Below are 17,385 nucleotides of genomic sequence, written 5' to 3' on the forward strand. Positions count from 1 at the left end.
CTCATCACCCTGTTAGGAGAAGCTGTCCTCATCAACCTGTTAGTAGAAGCTGTCCTCATCAACCTGTTAGTAGAAGCTGTCCTCATCAACCTGTTAGTAGAAGCTGTCCTCATCACCCTGTTAGTAGTAGCTGTCCTCATCAACCTGTTAGTAGAAGCTGTCCTCATCAACCTGTTAGTAGAAGCTGTCCTCATCACCCTGTTAGTAGAAGCTGTCCTCATCAACCTGTTAGTAGAAGCTGTCCTCATCAACCTGTTAGTAGAAGCTGTCCTCATCACCCTGTCCTCATCACCCTGTTAGTAGAAGCTGTCCTCATCACCCTGTTAGTAGAAGCTGTCCTCATCAACCTGTTATTAGAAGCTGTCCTCATCACCCTGTCCTCATCACCCTGTTAGTAGAAGCTGTCCTCATCAACCTGTTAGTAGAAGCTGTCCTCGTCACCCTGTTAGTAGAAGCTGTCCTCATCACCCTGTCCTCATCACCCTGTTAGTAGAAGCTGTCCTCATCATCCTGTCCTCATCAACCTGTTAGTAGAAGCTGTCCTCATCAACCTGTTACTAGAAGCTGTCCTCATCACCCTGTTAGTAGAAGCTGTCCTCATCACCCTGTTAGTAGAAGCTGTCCTCGTCAACCTGTTAGTAGAAGCTGTCCTCATCACCCTGTTAGTAGAAGCTGTCCTCATCACCCTGTTAGTAGTAGCTGTCCTCATCAACCTGTTAGTAGAAGCTGTCCTCATCAACCTGTTAGTAGAAGCTGTCCTCATCACCCTGTTAGTAGAAGCTGTCCTCATCAACCTGTTAGTAGAAGCTGTCCTCATCAACCTGTTAGTAGAAGCTGTCCTCATCACCCTGTCCTCATCAACCTGTTAGTAGAAGCTGTCCTCATCACCCTGTTAGTAGAAGCTGTCCTCATCAACCTGTTAGTAGAAGCTGTCCTCATCACCCTGTTAGTAGAAGCTGTCCTCATCAACCTGTTAGTAGAAGCTGTCCTCATCAACCTGTTATTAGAAGCTGTCCTCATCACCCTGTCCTCATCACCCTGTTAGTAGAAGCTGTCCTCATCAACCTGTTAGTAGAAGCTGTCCTTGTCACCCTGTTAGTAGAAGCTGTCCTCATCACCCTGTCCTCATCACCCTGTTAGTAGAAGCTGTCCTCATCACCCTGTCCTCATCAACCTGTTAGTAGAAGCTGTCCTCATCACCCTGTTAGTAGTAGCTGTCCTCATCAACCTGTTAGTAGAAGCTGTCCTCATCACCCTGTTAGTAGAAGCTGTCCTCATCAACCTGTTAGTAGAAGCTGTCCTCATCACCCTGTTAGTAGAAGCTGTCCTCATCAACCTGTTAGTAGAAGCTGTCCTCATCACCCTGTTAGTAGAAGCTGTCCTCATTAACCTGTTAGTAGAAGCTGTCCTCATCACCCTGTCCTCATCACCCTGTTAGTAGAAGCTGTCCTCATCAACCTGTTAGTAGAAGCTGTCCTCGTCACCCTGTTAGTAGAAGCTGTCCTCATCACCCTGTCCTCATCACCCTGTTAGTAGAAGCTGTCCTCATCATCCTGTCCTCATCAACCTGTTAGTAGAAGCTGTCCTCATCAACCTGTTACTAGAAGCTGTCCTCATCACCCTGTTAGTAGAAGCTGTCCTCATCACCCTGTTAGTAGAAGCTGTCCTCGTCAACCTGTTAGTAGAAGCTGTCCTCATCACCCTGTTAGTAGAAGCTGTCCTCATCACCCTGTTAGTAGAAGCTGTCCTCATCAACCTGTTAGTAGAAGCTGTCCTCATCAACCTGTTAGTAGAAGCTGTCCTCATCACCCTGTTAGTAGAAGCTGTCCTCATCAACCTGTTAGTAGAAGCTGTCCTCATCAACCTGTTAGTAGAAGCTGTCCTCATCACCCTGTCCTCATCAACCTGTTAGTAGAAGCTGTCCTCATCACCCTGTTAGTAGAAGCTGTCCTCATCAACCTGTTAGTAGAAGCTGTCCTCATCACCCTGTTAGTAGAAGCTGTCCTCATCAACCTGTTAGTAGAAGCTGTCCTCATCAACCTGTTAGTAGAAGCTGTCCTCATCACCCTGTCCTCATCACCCTGTTAGTAGAAGCTGTCCTCATCAACCTGTTAGTAGAAGCTGTCCTCGTCACCCTGTTAGTAGAAGCTGTCCTCATCACCCTGTCCTCATCACCCTGTTAGTAGAAGCTGTCCTCATCACCCTGTCCTCATCAACCTGTTAGTAGAAGCTGTCCTCATCAACCTGTTACTAGAAGCTGTCCTCATCACCCTGTTAGTAGAAGCTGTCCTCATCACCCTGTTAGTAGAAGCTGTCCTCATCAACCTGTTAGTAGAAGCTGTCCTCATCACCCTGTTAGTAGAAGCTGTCCTCATCACCCTGTTAGTAGAAGCTGTCCTCATTAACCTGTTAGTAGAAGCTGTCCTCATCAACCTGTTAGTAGAAGCTGTCCTCATCACCCTGTTAGTAGAAGCTGTCCTCATCAACCTGTTAGTAGAAGCTGTCCTCATCACCCTGTCCTCATCAACCTGTTAGTAGAAGCTGTCCTCATCACCCTGTTAGTAGAAGCTGTCCTCATCAACCTGTTATTAGAAGCTGTCCTCATCACCCTGTCCTCATCACCCTGTTAGTAGAAGCTGTCCTCATCAACCTGTTAGTAGAAGCTGTCCTCGTCACCCTGTTAGTAGAAGCTGTCCTCATCACCCTGTCTTCATCACCCTGTTAGTAGAAGCTGTCCTCATCACCTTGTCCTCATCAACCTGTTAGTAGAAGCTGTCCTCATCAACCTGTTACTAGAAGCTGTCCTCATCACCCTGTTAGTAGAAGCTGTCCTCATCACCCTGTTAGTAGAAGCTGTCCTCATCAACCTGTTAGTAGAAGCTGTCCTCATCAACCTGTTAGTAGAAGCTGTCCTCATCACCCTGTTAGTAGAAGCTGTCCTCATCAACCTGTTAGTAGAAGCTGTCCTCATCAACCTGTTAGTAGAAGCTGTCCTCATCACCCTGTCCTCATCAACCTGTTAGTAGAAGCTGTCCTCATCAACCTGTTATTAGAAGCTGTCCTCATCACCCTGTCCTCATCACCCTGTTAGTAGAAGCTGTCCTCATCAACCTGTTAGTAGAAGCTGTCCTCGTCACCTTGTTAGTAGAAGCTGTCCTCATCACCCTGTCCTCATCACCCTGTTAGTAGAAGCTGTCCTCATCAACCTGTTAGTAGAAGCTGTCCTCATCAACCTGTTAGTAGAAGCTGTCCTCATCAACCTGTTAGTGGAAGCTGTCCTCAACAACCCCCCCGCCGTCCTGTCCTGTTGTCTGATCAGGCCTGTTTAACCCTATGTTGACCCCCCCTGTCCTGTCCTCTGATCAGGCCTGTTTAACCCTATGTTGACCCCCAACCCCTGGCGAGTCCTGTCCCGTTGTCTGATCAGGCCTGTTTAACCCTATGTTGACCCCCCCCCCCGTCCTGTCCCGTTGTCTGATCAGGCCTGTTTAACCCTATGTTGACCCTGTCCTGTCCTCTGATCAGGCCTGTTTAGCCCTATGTTGACCCCCCCCCCCCTGTCCTGTCCTCTGATCAGGCCTGTTTAGCCCTATGTTGACCCCCCCCCTGTCCTGTCCTCTGATCAGGCCTGTTTAGCCCTATGTTGACCCCCCCCTGTCCTGTCCTCTGATCAGGCCTGTTTAGCCCTATGTTGACCCCCCCCCCCTGTCCTGTCCTCTGATCAGGCCTGTGTAACCCTATGTTGACCCCCCCCCCCTGTCCTGTCCTCTGATCAGGCCTGTTTAGCCCTATGTTGACCCCCCCCTGTCCTGTCCTCTGATCAGGCCTGTTTAGCCCTATGTTGACCCCCCCCCCTGTCCTGTCCTCTGATCAGGCCTGTTTAACCCTATGTTGACCCCCCCCCTGTCCTGTCCTCTGATCAGGCCTGTTTAGCCCTATGTTGACCCCCCCCCCTGTCCTGTCCTCTGATCAGGCCTGTTTAACCCTATGTTGACCCCCCCCCCTGTCCTGTCCTCTGATCAGGCCTGTTTAGCCCTATGTTGACCCCCCTGTCCTGTCTGTGTTTGACAGGAGACCTACACAGAGACATCAGGCATGCAGCGCTTTGGGGCCTTTTACATGGATTACCTCTACACAGTGGAGACCAGCAGCACCAAGGGTATCATTCCTCTTTCTCTTTCTCTTTCTCTCTCTCTCTCTCTCTCTCTCTCTCTCTCTCTCTCTCTCTCTCTCTCTCTCTCTCTCTCTCTCTCTCTCTCTCTTTCACCCCATCCTCACCTGGAGGGGATCTGTCACTGTGTTTAGTATGGTCTGACACATATTAGTCTTTCTCTCTCTGTGAGGTTTGTTCCTCCTGTCCTCCCTTGTATCTCTCTCCTCTCTCTCTCTCTCTCTCTCTCTCTCTCTCTCTCTCTCTCTCTCTCTCTCTCTCTCTCTCTCTCTCTCACACACACCCCATCCTCACCTGGAGGGGATCTGTCACTGTGTTTAGTATGGTCTGACACATATTAGTCTTTCTCTCTCTGTGAGGTTTGTTCCTCCTGTCCTCCCTTGTATCTCCTCTCTCTCTCTCTCTCTCTCTCTCTCTCTCTCTCTCTCTCTCTCTCTCTCTCTCTCTCTCTCTCTCTCTCTCTCTCTCTCTCTCTCTCTCTCTCTCTCACACACCCCATCCTCACCTGGAGGGGATCTGTCACTGTGTTTAGTATGGTCTGACACATATTAGTCTTTCTCTCTCTGTGAGGTTTGTTCCTCCTGTCCTCCCTTGTATCTCCTCTCTCTCTCTCTCTCTCTCTCTCTCTCTCTCTCTCTCTCTCTCTCTCTCTCTCTCTCTCTCTCTCTCTCTCTCTCTCTCTCTCTCTCTCTCACACACACCCCATCCTCACCTGGAGGGGATCTGTCACTGTGTTTAGTATGGTCTGACACATATTAGTCTTTCTCTCTCTGTGAGGTTTGTTCCTCCTGTCCTCCCTTGTATCTCCTCTCTCTCTCTCTCTCTCTCTCTCTCTCTCTCTCTCTCTCTCTCTCTCTCTCTCTCTCTCTCTCTCTCTGTGAGGTTTGTTCCTCCTGTCCTCCTCGTATCTTACCTGTAGTTCCTCAGACAGTAAATACTCTCTGTGAAACAGCTAATTACATGTCACACTGACTGACTGAGGCTTTTACATTCTTCTGATTCTTCTTCTCTCTGTGAAAGGACTGTTTATTCAGTCTAATAGATCTAATAGATAGAAAATATATTCTTTAAAAGTCAACCAAGTGATCTCACGTTAAACAGCAAGTTGGATTGGACAGGATTGACCTCTGAGCTCTGACTCAGTTCCATAACCCTCCATTTGGACAGGATTGACCTCTGAGCTCTGACTCAGTTCCTTAACCCTCCATTTGGACAGGATTGACCTCTGAGCTCTAACTCAGTTCCATAACCCTCCATTTGGACAGGATTGACCTCTGAGCTCTGACTCAGTTCCTTAACCCTCCATTTGGACAGGATTGACCTCTGAGCTCTGACTCAGTTCCATAACCCTCCATTTGGACAGGATTGACCTCTGAGCTCTGACTCAGTTCCATAACCCTCCATTTGGACAGGATTGGGATCTGAGCTCTGACTCAGTTCCGTAACCCTCCATTTGGACAGGATTGAGATCTGAGCTCTGACTCAGTTCCATAACCCTCCATTTGGACAGGATTGAGCTCTGACTCAGTTCCGTAACCCTCCATTTGGACAGGATTGACCTCTGAGCTCTGACTCAGTTCCATAACCCTCCATTTGGACAGGATTGACCTCTGACTCAGTTCCATAACCCTCCATTTGGACAGGGTTGAGATCTGAGCTCTGACTCGTCTGTTTTTGGATCATTGGTTCTTTCGCCAGATCCCATGTTTGGTTCAGTTTCAGCTTTTTGCCAGATGCCGTCACACTATGGAAATCATGTTTTTGACTCCGCGATGGCAAGTTGACCAGACCCAGCAAACCAGCCACCAAAGCAATAATGCCAACCGTCTCCATGCTTTACAGTTGGCATGAGCTTCTTCTGTTCAAAGGCCGTGTTTAATTTTGGATGTGGGGACTCTATACCTCAGTAGAGAATGACGGTACGTGTACATGTAGAGACCGTATGTCCCAGAGGATCATGGGAATATATGTCCAGGTCATAGTAGTTGACCGTCTTAAATGACTGCCACCCCATTAGCTCATTTAGTTGTATAAGGCCAACCCTCTCTGGACAGCGCCTCAGATACTGCATGTGTGGTCACTGACTGAAACAAAGCCAGGATACTATCTACTGATAACTGACTACGGTCACCCTGTCTAATGGCTGTTGGTTTATAGACCATGGTACTACTATAGACCTACATAAGGTCACCCTGTCTAATGTTGGTTTATAGACCATGATACTACTATAGACCTACAGAAGGTCACCCTGTCTAATGTTGGTTTATAGACCATGATACTACTATAGACCTACAGAAGGTCACCCTGTCTAATGTTGGTTTATAGACCATGATACTACTATAGACCTACAGAAGGTCACCCTGTCTAATGTTGGTTTATAGACCATGATACTACTATAGACCTACAGAAGGTCACCCTGTCTAATGTTGGTTTATAGACCATGATACTACTATAGACCTACAGAAGGTCACCCTGTCTAATGTTGGTTTATAGACCATGATACTACTATAGACCTACAGAAGGTCACCCTGTCTAATGTTGGTTTATAGACCATGATACTACTATAGACCTACAGAAGGTCACCCTGTCTAATGTTGGTTTATAGACCATGATACTACTATAGACCTACAGAAGGTCACCCTGTCTAATGTTGGTTTATAGACCATGATACTACTATAGACCTACAGAAGGTCACCCTGTCTAATGTTGGTTTATAGACCATGATACTACTATAGACCTACAGAAGGTCACCCTGTCTAATGTTGGTTTATAGACCATGATACTACTATAGACCTACAGAAGGTCACCCTGTCTAATGTTGGTTTATAGACCATGATACTACTATAGACCTACAGAAGGTCACCCTGTCTAATGTTGGTTTATAGACCATGATACTACTATAGACCTACAGAAGGTCACCCTGTCTAATGTTGGTTTATAGACCATGATACTACTATAGACCTACAGAAGGTCACCCTGTCTAATGTTGGTTTATAGACCATGATACTACTATAGACCTACAGAAGGTCACCCTGTCTAATGTTGGTTTATAGACCATGATACTACTATAGACCTACAGAAGGTCACCCTGTCTAATGTTGGTTTATAGACCATGATACTACTATAGACCTACAGAAGGTCACCCTGTCTAATGTTGGTTTATAGACCATGATACTACTATAGACCTACAGAAGGTCACCCTGTCTAATGTTGGTTTATAGACCATGATACTACTATAGACCTACAGAAGGTCACCCTGTCTAATGTTGGTTTATAGACCATGATACTACTATAGACCTACAGAAGGTCACCCTGTCTAATGTTGGTTTATAGACCATGATACTACTATAGACCTACAGAAGGTTCATCCTGCCTTTTTCTGTCTCGTTCTCTTTCCTCCTTTCATTTCTCTCTCAATCTCTCTAATCCCTCCCTTCTCGCTCTCTCTGTCTGTCTCCCCCTGTCTGTCTCTCTCTCTCTTTCTCCCCCTGTCTCTCTCTGTCTCTCTCTCTCTTTCTCCCCCTGTCTCTCTCTTTCTCCCCCTGTCTCTCTCTGTCTCTTCTCTCTCTTCTCTCGCTCTCTCTCTCTCTCTCTCTCTCTCTCTCTCTCTCTCTCTCTCTCTCTCTCTCTCTCTCTCTCTCTCTCTGTCTCTCTCTCTCTCTCTCTCTCTCTCTCTCTCTCTCTCTCTCTCTCTCTCTCTCTCTCTCTCTCTCTCTCTCTGTCTCTCTCTACATTCCCCCACCTGCAGCCAGCCTGGGCCGTGGGTTTCCCCTCCTGTCAGCTTCAGATAATCCTCTAAATTAAACTAAACATTGGTAGTGTCAGTTGGATCTGTCAACCCCATCGTGATGTCTGGATAAGCGTCATCGTGTCAGGGGTGATTAGAGTTACGTTCATCAATGTGGAGTACTTTCCTATCAGTGTTCAGCCTCTGGTGATGAGACTCTCCGGTGTCAACCAATCAGATTAGTCACCGACGGTTGCCACAGGACGAGCGTAAACGTTCAGGTTAAACGTAACTCGATCCTGTTTCCGAAGTCATCGTAAGTTTCGCAACTCGCTATTGACTTCACAGAGAACTAATGCGATGGTTTTGGAGGGAGGAATGGGAGATAGTTGTAATTCTTTAAGTCCCAGCTAATTTCATCACTCTCCGTCCTTCATCTGGTCTAACTGCTGCCATGTGGTGTATATTAGTCTTAATCCGCCACAGCCAATAGCAGCGCAGACAGGGGAGAGGAAGTGACACGTTTAATCTCCAAAATCAAACAGGAATTTGAACCCTCCATTCATTCAGTGGAACAGGAATTGATGTCTGGCCCTGTGAACCCTACTTTAGACCAGGGCCCAATATAACCCTATTCCCTATATAGTGCACTACTTTAGACCAGGACCCAATGGAACCCTATTCCCTATATAGTGCACTACTTTAGACCAGAACCCAATGGAACCCTACTCCCTATATAGTGCACTACTTTAGACCAGGACGCACCCTATTCCCTATATAGTGCACTACTTTAGACCAGGACCCAATGGAACCCTATTCCCTATATAGTGCACTACTTTAGACCAGGACCAAATGGAACCCTATTCCCTATATAGTGCACTACTTTAGACCAGGACCCAATGGGGAATAGGGAGCCATTTGGGACATAACCTGTGTGTTCTGACGGTGTTCTGACGGTGTTGTGTGTGGTGTAATGAATCACATGATGAAATAGATCCAGTTTAGTCCCCTCTTCTCCTCCGCCCCCTAGTTTTAATGGATCCAGTTTAGTCCCCTCTTCTCCTCCGCCCCCTAGTTTTAATGGATCCAGTTTAGTCCCCTCTTCTCCTTCGCCCCCTAGTTTTAATGGATCCAGTTTAGTCCCCTCTTCTCCTCCGCCCCCTAGTTTTAATGGATCCAGTTTAGTTCCCTCTTCTCCTCCGCCCCCTAGTTTTAATGGATCCAGTTTAGTCCCCTCTTTTCCTCCTCCCCCTAGTTTTAATGGATCCAGTTTAGTCCCCTTCTCCTCCGCCCCCTAGATTTAATGGATCCAGTTTAGTTCCCTCTTCTCCTCCGCCCCCTAGTTTTAATGGATCCAGTTTAGTCCCCTCTTCTCCTCCTCCTCCTAGTTTTAATGGATCCAGTTTAGTCCCCTTCTCCTCCGCCCCCTAGTTTTAATGGATCCAGTTTAGTCTCCTCTTCTCCTCCGTCCCCTAGTTTTAATGGATCCAGTTTAGTCTCCTCTTCTCCTTCGCCCCCTAGTTTTAATGGATCCAGTTTAGTCCCCTCTTCTCCTCCGTCCCCTAGTTTTAATGGATCCAGTTTAGTTCCCTCTTCTCCTTCGCCCCCTGGTTTTAATGGATCCAGTTTAGTTCCCTCTTCTCCTCCGCCCCCTAGTTTTAATGGATCCAGTTTAGTTCCCTCTTCTCCTCCTCCCCTATTTTTAATGGATCCAGTTTAGTCCCCTCTTCTCCTCCGCCCCCTAGTTTTAATGGATCCAGTTTAGTCCCCTCTTCTCTTCCGCCCCCTAGTTTTAATGGATCCAGTTTAGTTCCGTCTTCTCCTCCGCCCCCTAGTTTTAATGGATCCAGTTTAGTCCCCTCTTCTCCGCCCCCTAGTTTTAATGGATCCAGTTTAGTTCCCTCTTCTCCTCCGCCCCCTAGTTTTAATGGATCCAGTTTAGTCCCCTCTTCTCCTCCGCCCCCTAGTTTTAATGGATCCAGTTTAGTCCCCTTCTCCTCCGCCCCCTAGTTTTAATGGATCCAGTTTAGTTCCTTCTCCTCCGCCCCCTAGTTTTAATGGATCCAGGTTAGTCCCCTCTTCTCCTCCGCCCCCTAGTTTTAATTGATCCAGTTTAGTCCCCTCTTCTCCTCCGCCCCCTAGTTTTAATGGATCCAGTTTAGTCCCCTTCTCCTCCGCCCCCTAGTTTTAATGGATCCAGTTTAGTCCCCTTCTCCTCCGCCCCCTATTTTTAATGGATCCAGTTTAGTCCCCTCTTCTCCTCCGCCCCCTAGTTTTAATGGATCCAGTTTAGTCCCCTTTCTCCTCCGCCCCCTAGTTTTAATGGATCCAGTTTAGTCCCCTTCTCCTCCGCCCCCTAGTTTTAATGGATCCAGTTTAGTCCCCTTCTCCTCCGCCCCCTAGTTTTAATGGATCCAGTTTAGTCCCCTTCTCCTCCTCCCCCTAGTTTTAATGGATCCAGTTTAGTCCCCTCTTCTCCTCCGCCCCCTAGTTTTAATGGATCCAGTTTAGTTCCCTCTTCTCTTCCGCCCCCTAGTTTAAATGGATCCAGTTTAGTCCCCTCTTCTCCTCCGCCCCCTAGTTTTAATGGATCCAGTTTAGTCCCCTCTTCTCCTCCGCCCCCTAGTTTTAATGGATCCAGTTTAGTCCCCTCTTCTCCTCCGCCCCCTAGTTTTAATGGATCCAGTTTAGTCCCCTCTTCTCCTCCGCCCCCTAGTTTTAATGGATCCAGTTTAGTCCCCTCTTCTCCTCCGCCCCCTAGTTTTAATGGATCCAGTTTAGTTCCCTCTTCTCCTCCGCCCCCTAGTTTTAATGGATCCAGTTTAGTTCCCTCTTCTCCTGCGCCCCCTGGTTTTAATGGATCCAGTTTAGTCCCCTCTTCTCCTCCGCCCCCTAGTTTTAATGGATCCAGTTTAGTTCCCTCTTCTCCTCCGCCCCCTAGTTTTAATGGATCCAGTTTAGTCCCCTCTTCTCCTCCGCCCCCTAGTTTTAATGGATCCAGTTTAGTTCCCTCTTCTCCTCCGCCCCCTAGTTTTAATAGATCAATTTTAGTCCCCTCTTCTCCTCCTCCCCCTAGTTTTAATGGATCCAGTTTAGTTCCCTCTTCTCCTTCGCCCCCTAGTTTTAATGGATCCAGTTTAGTTCCCTCTTCTCCTCCGCCCCCTAGTTTTAATGGATCCAGTTTAGTCCCCTCTTCTCCTCCGCCCCCTAGTTTTAATGGATCCAGTTTAGTCCCCTCTTCTCCTCCGCCCCCTAGTTTTAATGGATCCAGTTTAGTCCCCTCTTCTCCTCCTCCCCCTAGTTTTAATGGATCCAGTTTAGTTCCCTCTTCTCCTCCGCCCCCTAGTTTTAATGGATCCAGTTTAGTCCCCTCTTCTCCTTCGCCCCCTAGTTTTAATGGATCCAGTTTAGTCCCCTCTTCTCCTCCGCCCCCTAGTTTTAATGGATCCAGTTTAGTTCCCTCTTCTCCTCCGGCCCCTTGTTTTAATGGATCCAGTTTAGTCCCCTTCTCCTCCGCCCCCTAGTTTTAATAGATCCAGTTTAGTTCCCTCTTCTCCTCCGCCCCCTAGTTTTAATGGATCCAGTTTAGTCCCCTCTTCTCCTCCGTCCCCTAGTTTTAATGGATCCAGTTTAGTCCCCTCTTCTCCTCCGTCCCCTAGTTTTAATGGATCCAGTTTAGTCCCCTCTTCTCCTCCTCCCCCTAGTTTTAATGGATCCAGTTTAGTCCCCTCTTCTCCTCCGTCCCCTAGTTTTAATGGATCCAGTTTAGTCCCCTCTTGTCCTCCGCCCCCTAGTTTTAATGGATCCAGTTTAGTTCCCTCTTCTCCGCCCCCTAGTTTTAATGGATCCAGTTTTATTAGAGAGAGGTGGCTGTAAATCATTCTAACAGTAACCGGCGTGTCAGCGGTGAATAACGGGCTGAGTGATAGAATGGCCATTTGGAATATACATCACATAGAGGGCCGACGAGAGAGTGTGTGTGTGTGTGTGTGTGTGTGTGTGCGCGCAAACGTGCGTGTAGTGTGTGTGTGCGCACACGTGTGTGTAGTGTGTGAGTACTTGCATCAGTGTGTGTGTGGTTCTGACCATCTGTGTCTCTGTCCCAGTGTGTGTGTGGTTCTAACTCTCTGTGTGTCTCTGTCCCAGTGTGTGTGTGGTTCTGACCCTCTGTGTCTCTGTCCCAGTGTGTGTGTGGTTCTAACTCTCTGTGTGTCTCTGTCCCAGTGTGTGTGTGGTTCTGACCCTCTGTGTCTCTCTGTCCCAGTGTGTGTGTGGTTCTGACCCTCTGTGTGTCTCTGTCCCAGTGTGTGTGTGGTTCTAACCCTCTGTGTCTCTCTGTCCCAGTGTGTGTCTGTGGTTCTGACCCTCTGTGTCTCTGTCCCAGTGTGTGTGTGGTTCTAACTCTCTGTGTGTCTCTGTCCCAGTGTGTGTGTGGTTCTAACCCTCTGTGTCTCTCTGTCCCAGTGTGTGTGTGGTTCTAACCCTCTGTGTGTCTCTGTCCCAGTGTGTGTGTGGTTCTAACCCTCTGTGTCTCTCTGTCCCAGTGTGTGTGTGGTTCTAACCCTCTGTGTCTCTCTGTCCCAGTGTGTGTGTGGTTCTAACCCTCTGTGTGTCTCTGTCCCAGTGTGTGTGTGGTTCTGACCCTCTGTGTCTCTGTCCCAGTGTGTGTGTGGTTCTAACTCTCTGTGTTTCTCTGTCCCAGTGTGTGTGTGGTTCTGACCCTCTGTGTCTCTCTGTCCCAGTGTGTGTCTGTGGTTCTGACCCTCTGTGTCTCTGTCCCAGTGTGTGTGTGGTTCTAACTCTCTGTGTGTCTCTGTCCCAGTGTGTGTGTGGTTCTGACCCTCTGTGTCTCTCTGTCCCAGTGTGTGTGTGGTTCTAACCCTCTGTGTGTCTCTGTCCCAGTGTGTGTGTGGTTCTAACCCTCTGTGTCTCTCTGTCCCAGTGTGTGTGTGGTTCTAACCCTCTGTGTCTCTCTGTCCCAGTGTGTGTGTGGTTCTAACCCTCTGTGTGTCTCTGTCCCAGTGTGTGTGTGGTTCTGACCCTCTGTGTCTCTGTCCCAGTGTGTGTGTGGTTCTAACTCTCTGTGTTTCTCTGTCCCAGTGTGTGTGTGGTTCTGACCCTCTGTGTCTCTCTGTCCCAGTGTGTGTCTGTGGTTCTGACCCTCTGTGTCTCTGTCCCAGTGTGTGTGTGGTTCTAACTCTCTGTGTGTCTCTGTCCCAGTGTGTGTGGTTCTGACCCTCTGTGTCTCTCTGTCCCAGTGTGTGTGTGGTTCTAACCCTCTGTGTGTCTCTGTCCCAGTGTGTGTGGTTCTGACCCTCTGTGTCTCTCTGTCCCAGTGTGTGTGTGGTTCTAACCCTCTGTGTGTCTCTGTCCCAGTGTGTGTGTGGTTCTAACCCTCTGTGTGTCTCTGTCCCAGTGTGTGTGTGGTTCTGACTCTGTGTCTCTCTGTCCCAGTGTGTGTGTGGTTCTGACCCTCTGTGTGTCTCTGTCCCAGTGTGTCTGTGGTTCTGATCCTCTGTGTTTCTCTGTCCCAGTGTGTGTGTGGTTCTAACCCTCTGTGTCTCTCTGTCCCAGTGTGTGTGTGGTTCTAACCCTCTGTGTCTCTCTGTCCCAGTGTGTGTGTGGTTCTAACCCTCTGTGTCTCTCTGTCCCAGGGTGTGTGTGGTTCTGACCCTCTGTGTGTCTCTGTCCCAGTGTGTCTGTGGTTCTGATCCTCTGTGTCTCTGTCCCAGTGTGTGTCTGTGGTTCTGACCCTCTGTGTCTCTCTGTCCCAGTGTGTGTGTGGTTCTGATCCTCTGTGTCTCTCTGTCCCAGTGTGTCTGTGGTTCTGACCCTCTGTGTCTCTCTGTCCCAGTGTGTGTGTGGTTCTAACCCTCTGTGTCTCTCTGTCCCAGTGTGTGTGTGGTTCTGATCCTCTGTGTCTCTCTGTCCCAGTGTGTCTGTGGTTCTGACCCTCTGTGTGTCTCTGTCCCAGTGTGTGTGTGGTTCTAACCCTCTGTGTCTCTCTGTCCCAGTGTGTGTGTGGTTCTGATCCTCTGTGTCTCTGTCCCAGTGTGTGTCTGTGGTTCTGACCCTCTGTGTGTCTCTGTCCCAGTGTGTGTGTGGTTCTGACCCTCTGTGTGTCTCTGTCCCAGTGTGTGTGTGTGGTTCTAACCCTCTGTGTGTCTCTGTCCCAGTGTGTGTGTGGTTCTGACCCTCTGTGTCTCTCTGTCCCAGTGTGTCTGTGGTTCTGATCCTCTGTCTCTCTGTCCCAGTGTGTCTGTGGTTCTGACCCTCTGTGTCTCTCTGTCCCAGTGTGTGTGTGGTTCTGACCCTCTGTGTCTCTGTCCCAGTGTGTGTGTGGTTCTAACCCTCTGTGTCTCTCTGTCCCAGTGTGTGTGTGGTTCTAACCCTCTGTGTCTCTGTCCCAGTGTGTGTGTGGTTCTGATCCTCTGTGTCTCTCTGTCCCAGTGTGTCTGTGGTTCTGATCCTCTGTGTTTCTCTGTCCCAGTGTGTGTGTGGTTCTGACCCTCTGTGTCTCTCTGTCCCAGGGTGTGTGTGGTTCTGACCCTCTGTGTGTCTCTGTCCCAGTGTGTCTGTGGTTCTGATCCTCTGTGTCTCTGTCCCAGTGTGTGTCTGTGGTTCTGACCCTCTGTGTCTCTCTGTCCCAGTGTGTGTGTGGTTCTGATCCTCTGTGTCTCTCTGTCCCAGTGTGTCTGTGGTTCTGACCCTCTGTGTCTCTCTGTCCCAGTGTGTGTGTGGTTCTAACCCTCTGTGTCTCTCTGTCCCAGTGTGTGTGTGGTTCTGATCCTCTGTGTCTCTCTGTCCCAGTGTGTCTGTGGTTCTGACCCTCTGTGTGTCTCTGTCCCAGTGTGTGTGTGGTTCTAACCCTCTGTGTCTCTCTGTCCCAGTGTGTGTGTGGTTCTGATCCTCTGTGTCTCTGTCCCAGTGTGTGTCTGTGGTTCTGACCCTCTGTGTGTCTCTGTCCCAGTGTGTGTGTGGTTCTGACCCTCTGTGTGTCTCTGTCCCAGTGTGTGTGTGTGGTTCTAACCCTCTGTGTGTCTCTGTCCCAGTGTGTGTGTGGTTCTGACCCTCTGTGTCTCTCTGTCCCAGTGTGTGTGTGGTTCTGATCCTCTGTCTCTCTGTCCCAGTGTGTCTGTGGTTCTGACCCTCTGTGTCTCTCTGTCCCAGTGTGTGTGTGGTTCTGACCCTCTGTGTCTCTGTCCCAGTGTGTGTGTGGTTCTAACCCTCTGTGTCTCTCTGTCCCAGTGTGTCTGTGGTTCTGATCCTCTGTGTTTCTCTGTCCCAGTGTGTGTGTGGTTCTGACCCTCTGTGTGTCTCTGTCCCAGTGTGTGTGTGGTTCTGACTCTGTGTCTCTCTGTCCCAGTGTGTGTGTGGTTCTGACTCTGTGTGTCTCTGTCCCAGTGTGTGTATGGTTCTAACCCTCTGTGTCTCTCTGTCCCAGTGTGTGTATGGTTCTAACCCTCTGTGTCTCTCTGTCCCAGTGTGTGTGTGGTTCTGACCCTCTGTGTCTCTCTGTCCCAGTGTGTGTTGGGCAGCAGGACTTCACCATGGCGACAGGGCCTAAGGAAGAACCGGTCCCCCCTGTCCAAGAGACGTCTGTCAAGCGGCTGGTGGTCGGACCTCTGGACTTACGGCTCAACAGCAGCGCCGTGCACCGCCTTCTGAAGATGCTGGCCTGCGCCATGGACCACGAGTACCGACCCTACTGCAACCCACAGCCAGGTAACTACCGACCCTACTGCAACCCACAGCCAGGTAACTACCGACCCTACTGTAAACCACAGCCAGGTAACTACCGACCCTACTACAAACCACAGCCAGGTAACTACCAACCCTACTACAAACCACAGCCAGGTAGATACCGACCCTACTGCAACCCACAGCCAGGTAACTACCGACCCTACTGCAACCCACAGCCAGGTAACTACCGACCCTACTGTAAACCACAGCCAGGTAACTACCAACCCTACTACAAACCACAGCCAGGTAGATACCGACCCTACTGTAAACCACAGCCAGGTAGATACCGACCCTACTGCAACCCACAGCCAGGTAGATACCGACCCTACTGCAACCCACAGCCAGGTAGATACCGACCCTACTGCAACCCACAGCCAGGTAGATACCGACCCTACAGCAACCCACAGCCAGGTAACTACCGACCCTACTGCAACCCACAGCCAGGTAGATACCGACCCTACTGCAACCCACAGCCAGGTAGATACCGACCCTACTGCAAACCACAGCCATGTAGATACCAACCCTACTGTAAACCACAGCCAGGTAAATACCAACCCTACTGCAAACCACAGCCATGTAGATACCAACCCTACTGTAAACCACAGCCAGGTAAATACCAACCCTACTGTAAACCACAGCCAGGTAAATACCAACCCTACTGTAAACCACAGCCAGGTAAATACCTACCCTACTGTAAACCACAGCCAGGTAAATACCGACCCTACTGCAAACCACAGCCAGGTAAATACCAACCCTACTGTAAACCACAGCCAGGTAAATACCGACCCTACTGTAAACCACAGCCAGGTAAATACCTACCCTACTGTAAACCACAGCCAGGTAAATACCGACCCTACTGCAAACCACAGCCAGGTAAATACCAACCCTACTGTAAACCACAGCCAGGTAAATACCTACCCTACTGTAAACCACAGCCAGGTAAATACCGACCCTACTGCAAACCACAGCCAGGTAAATACCGACCCTACTGTAAACCACAGCCAGGTAAATACCGACCCTACTGTAAACCACAGCCAGGTAAATACCGACCCTACTGTAAACCACAGCCAGGTAAATACCGACCCTACTGCAAACCACAGCCATGTAGATACCAACCCTACTGTAAACCACAGCCAGGTAAATACCAACCCTACTGTAAACCACAGCCATGTAGATACCAACCCTACTGTAAACCACAGCCAGGTAAATACCAACCCTACTGTAAACCACAGCCAGGTAACTACCAACCCTACTGCAAACCACAGCCAGGTAAATACCAACCCTACTGTAAACCACAGCTACTATAGAGCTAATTTGTTATTCACTGTAACTGTCCAGGTGAGAATCCACAGGTAGTCTGTCATACATACACTGTTATTGTAATGTCCTCAGTGTCCATCAAGACAACACTGTTATTATAGTGCCCTCATAGTGTCCATCTAGACAACACTGTTATTATAGTGCCCTCATAGTGTCCATCAAGACAACACTGTTATTATAGTGTCCTCATAGTGTCCATCAAGACAACACTGTTATTATAGTGTCCTCATAGTGTCCATCAAGACAACGCTGTTATTATAGTGTCCTCATAGTGTCCATCAAGACAACACTGTTATTATAGTGTCCTCATAGTGTCCATCAAGACAACACTGTTATTATAGTGCCCTCATAGTGTCCATCTAGACAACACTGTTATTATAGTGCCCTCATAGTGTCCATCAAGACAACGCTGTTATTATAGTGT

At 48.9% G+C, this 17,385-nt stretch overlaps 1 protein-coding gene across 1 annotated transcript in view; it reads left to right on the plus strand.

Annotated features, from left to right (window-relative positions):
- Nucleotides 1-17,385, plus strand: part of LOC139572810 (intermembrane lipid transfer protein VPS13B-like) — a 920,449-nt gene that overhangs the window by 161,817 nt on the left and 741,247 nt on the right. Inside the window, exons 12-13 of the mRNA XM_071395592.1 lie at nucleotides 4,072-4,159; nucleotides 15,423-15,623. Of these exons, the coding sequence (XP_071251693.1) occupies nucleotides 4,072-4,159; nucleotides 15,423-15,623 (289 nt within the window). The remainder of the gene's footprint in view (nucleotides 1-4,071; nucleotides 4,160-15,422; nucleotides 15,624-17,385) is intronic.

This window comes from Salvelinus alpinus, chromosome 4 (assembly GCF_045679555.1).
Source record: "Salvelinus alpinus chromosome 4, SLU_Salpinus.1, whole genome shotgun sequence".
In the NCBI taxonomy this organism is placed as follows: Eukaryota; Metazoa; Chordata; class Actinopteri; order Salmoniformes; family Salmonidae; genus Salvelinus; species Salvelinus alpinus.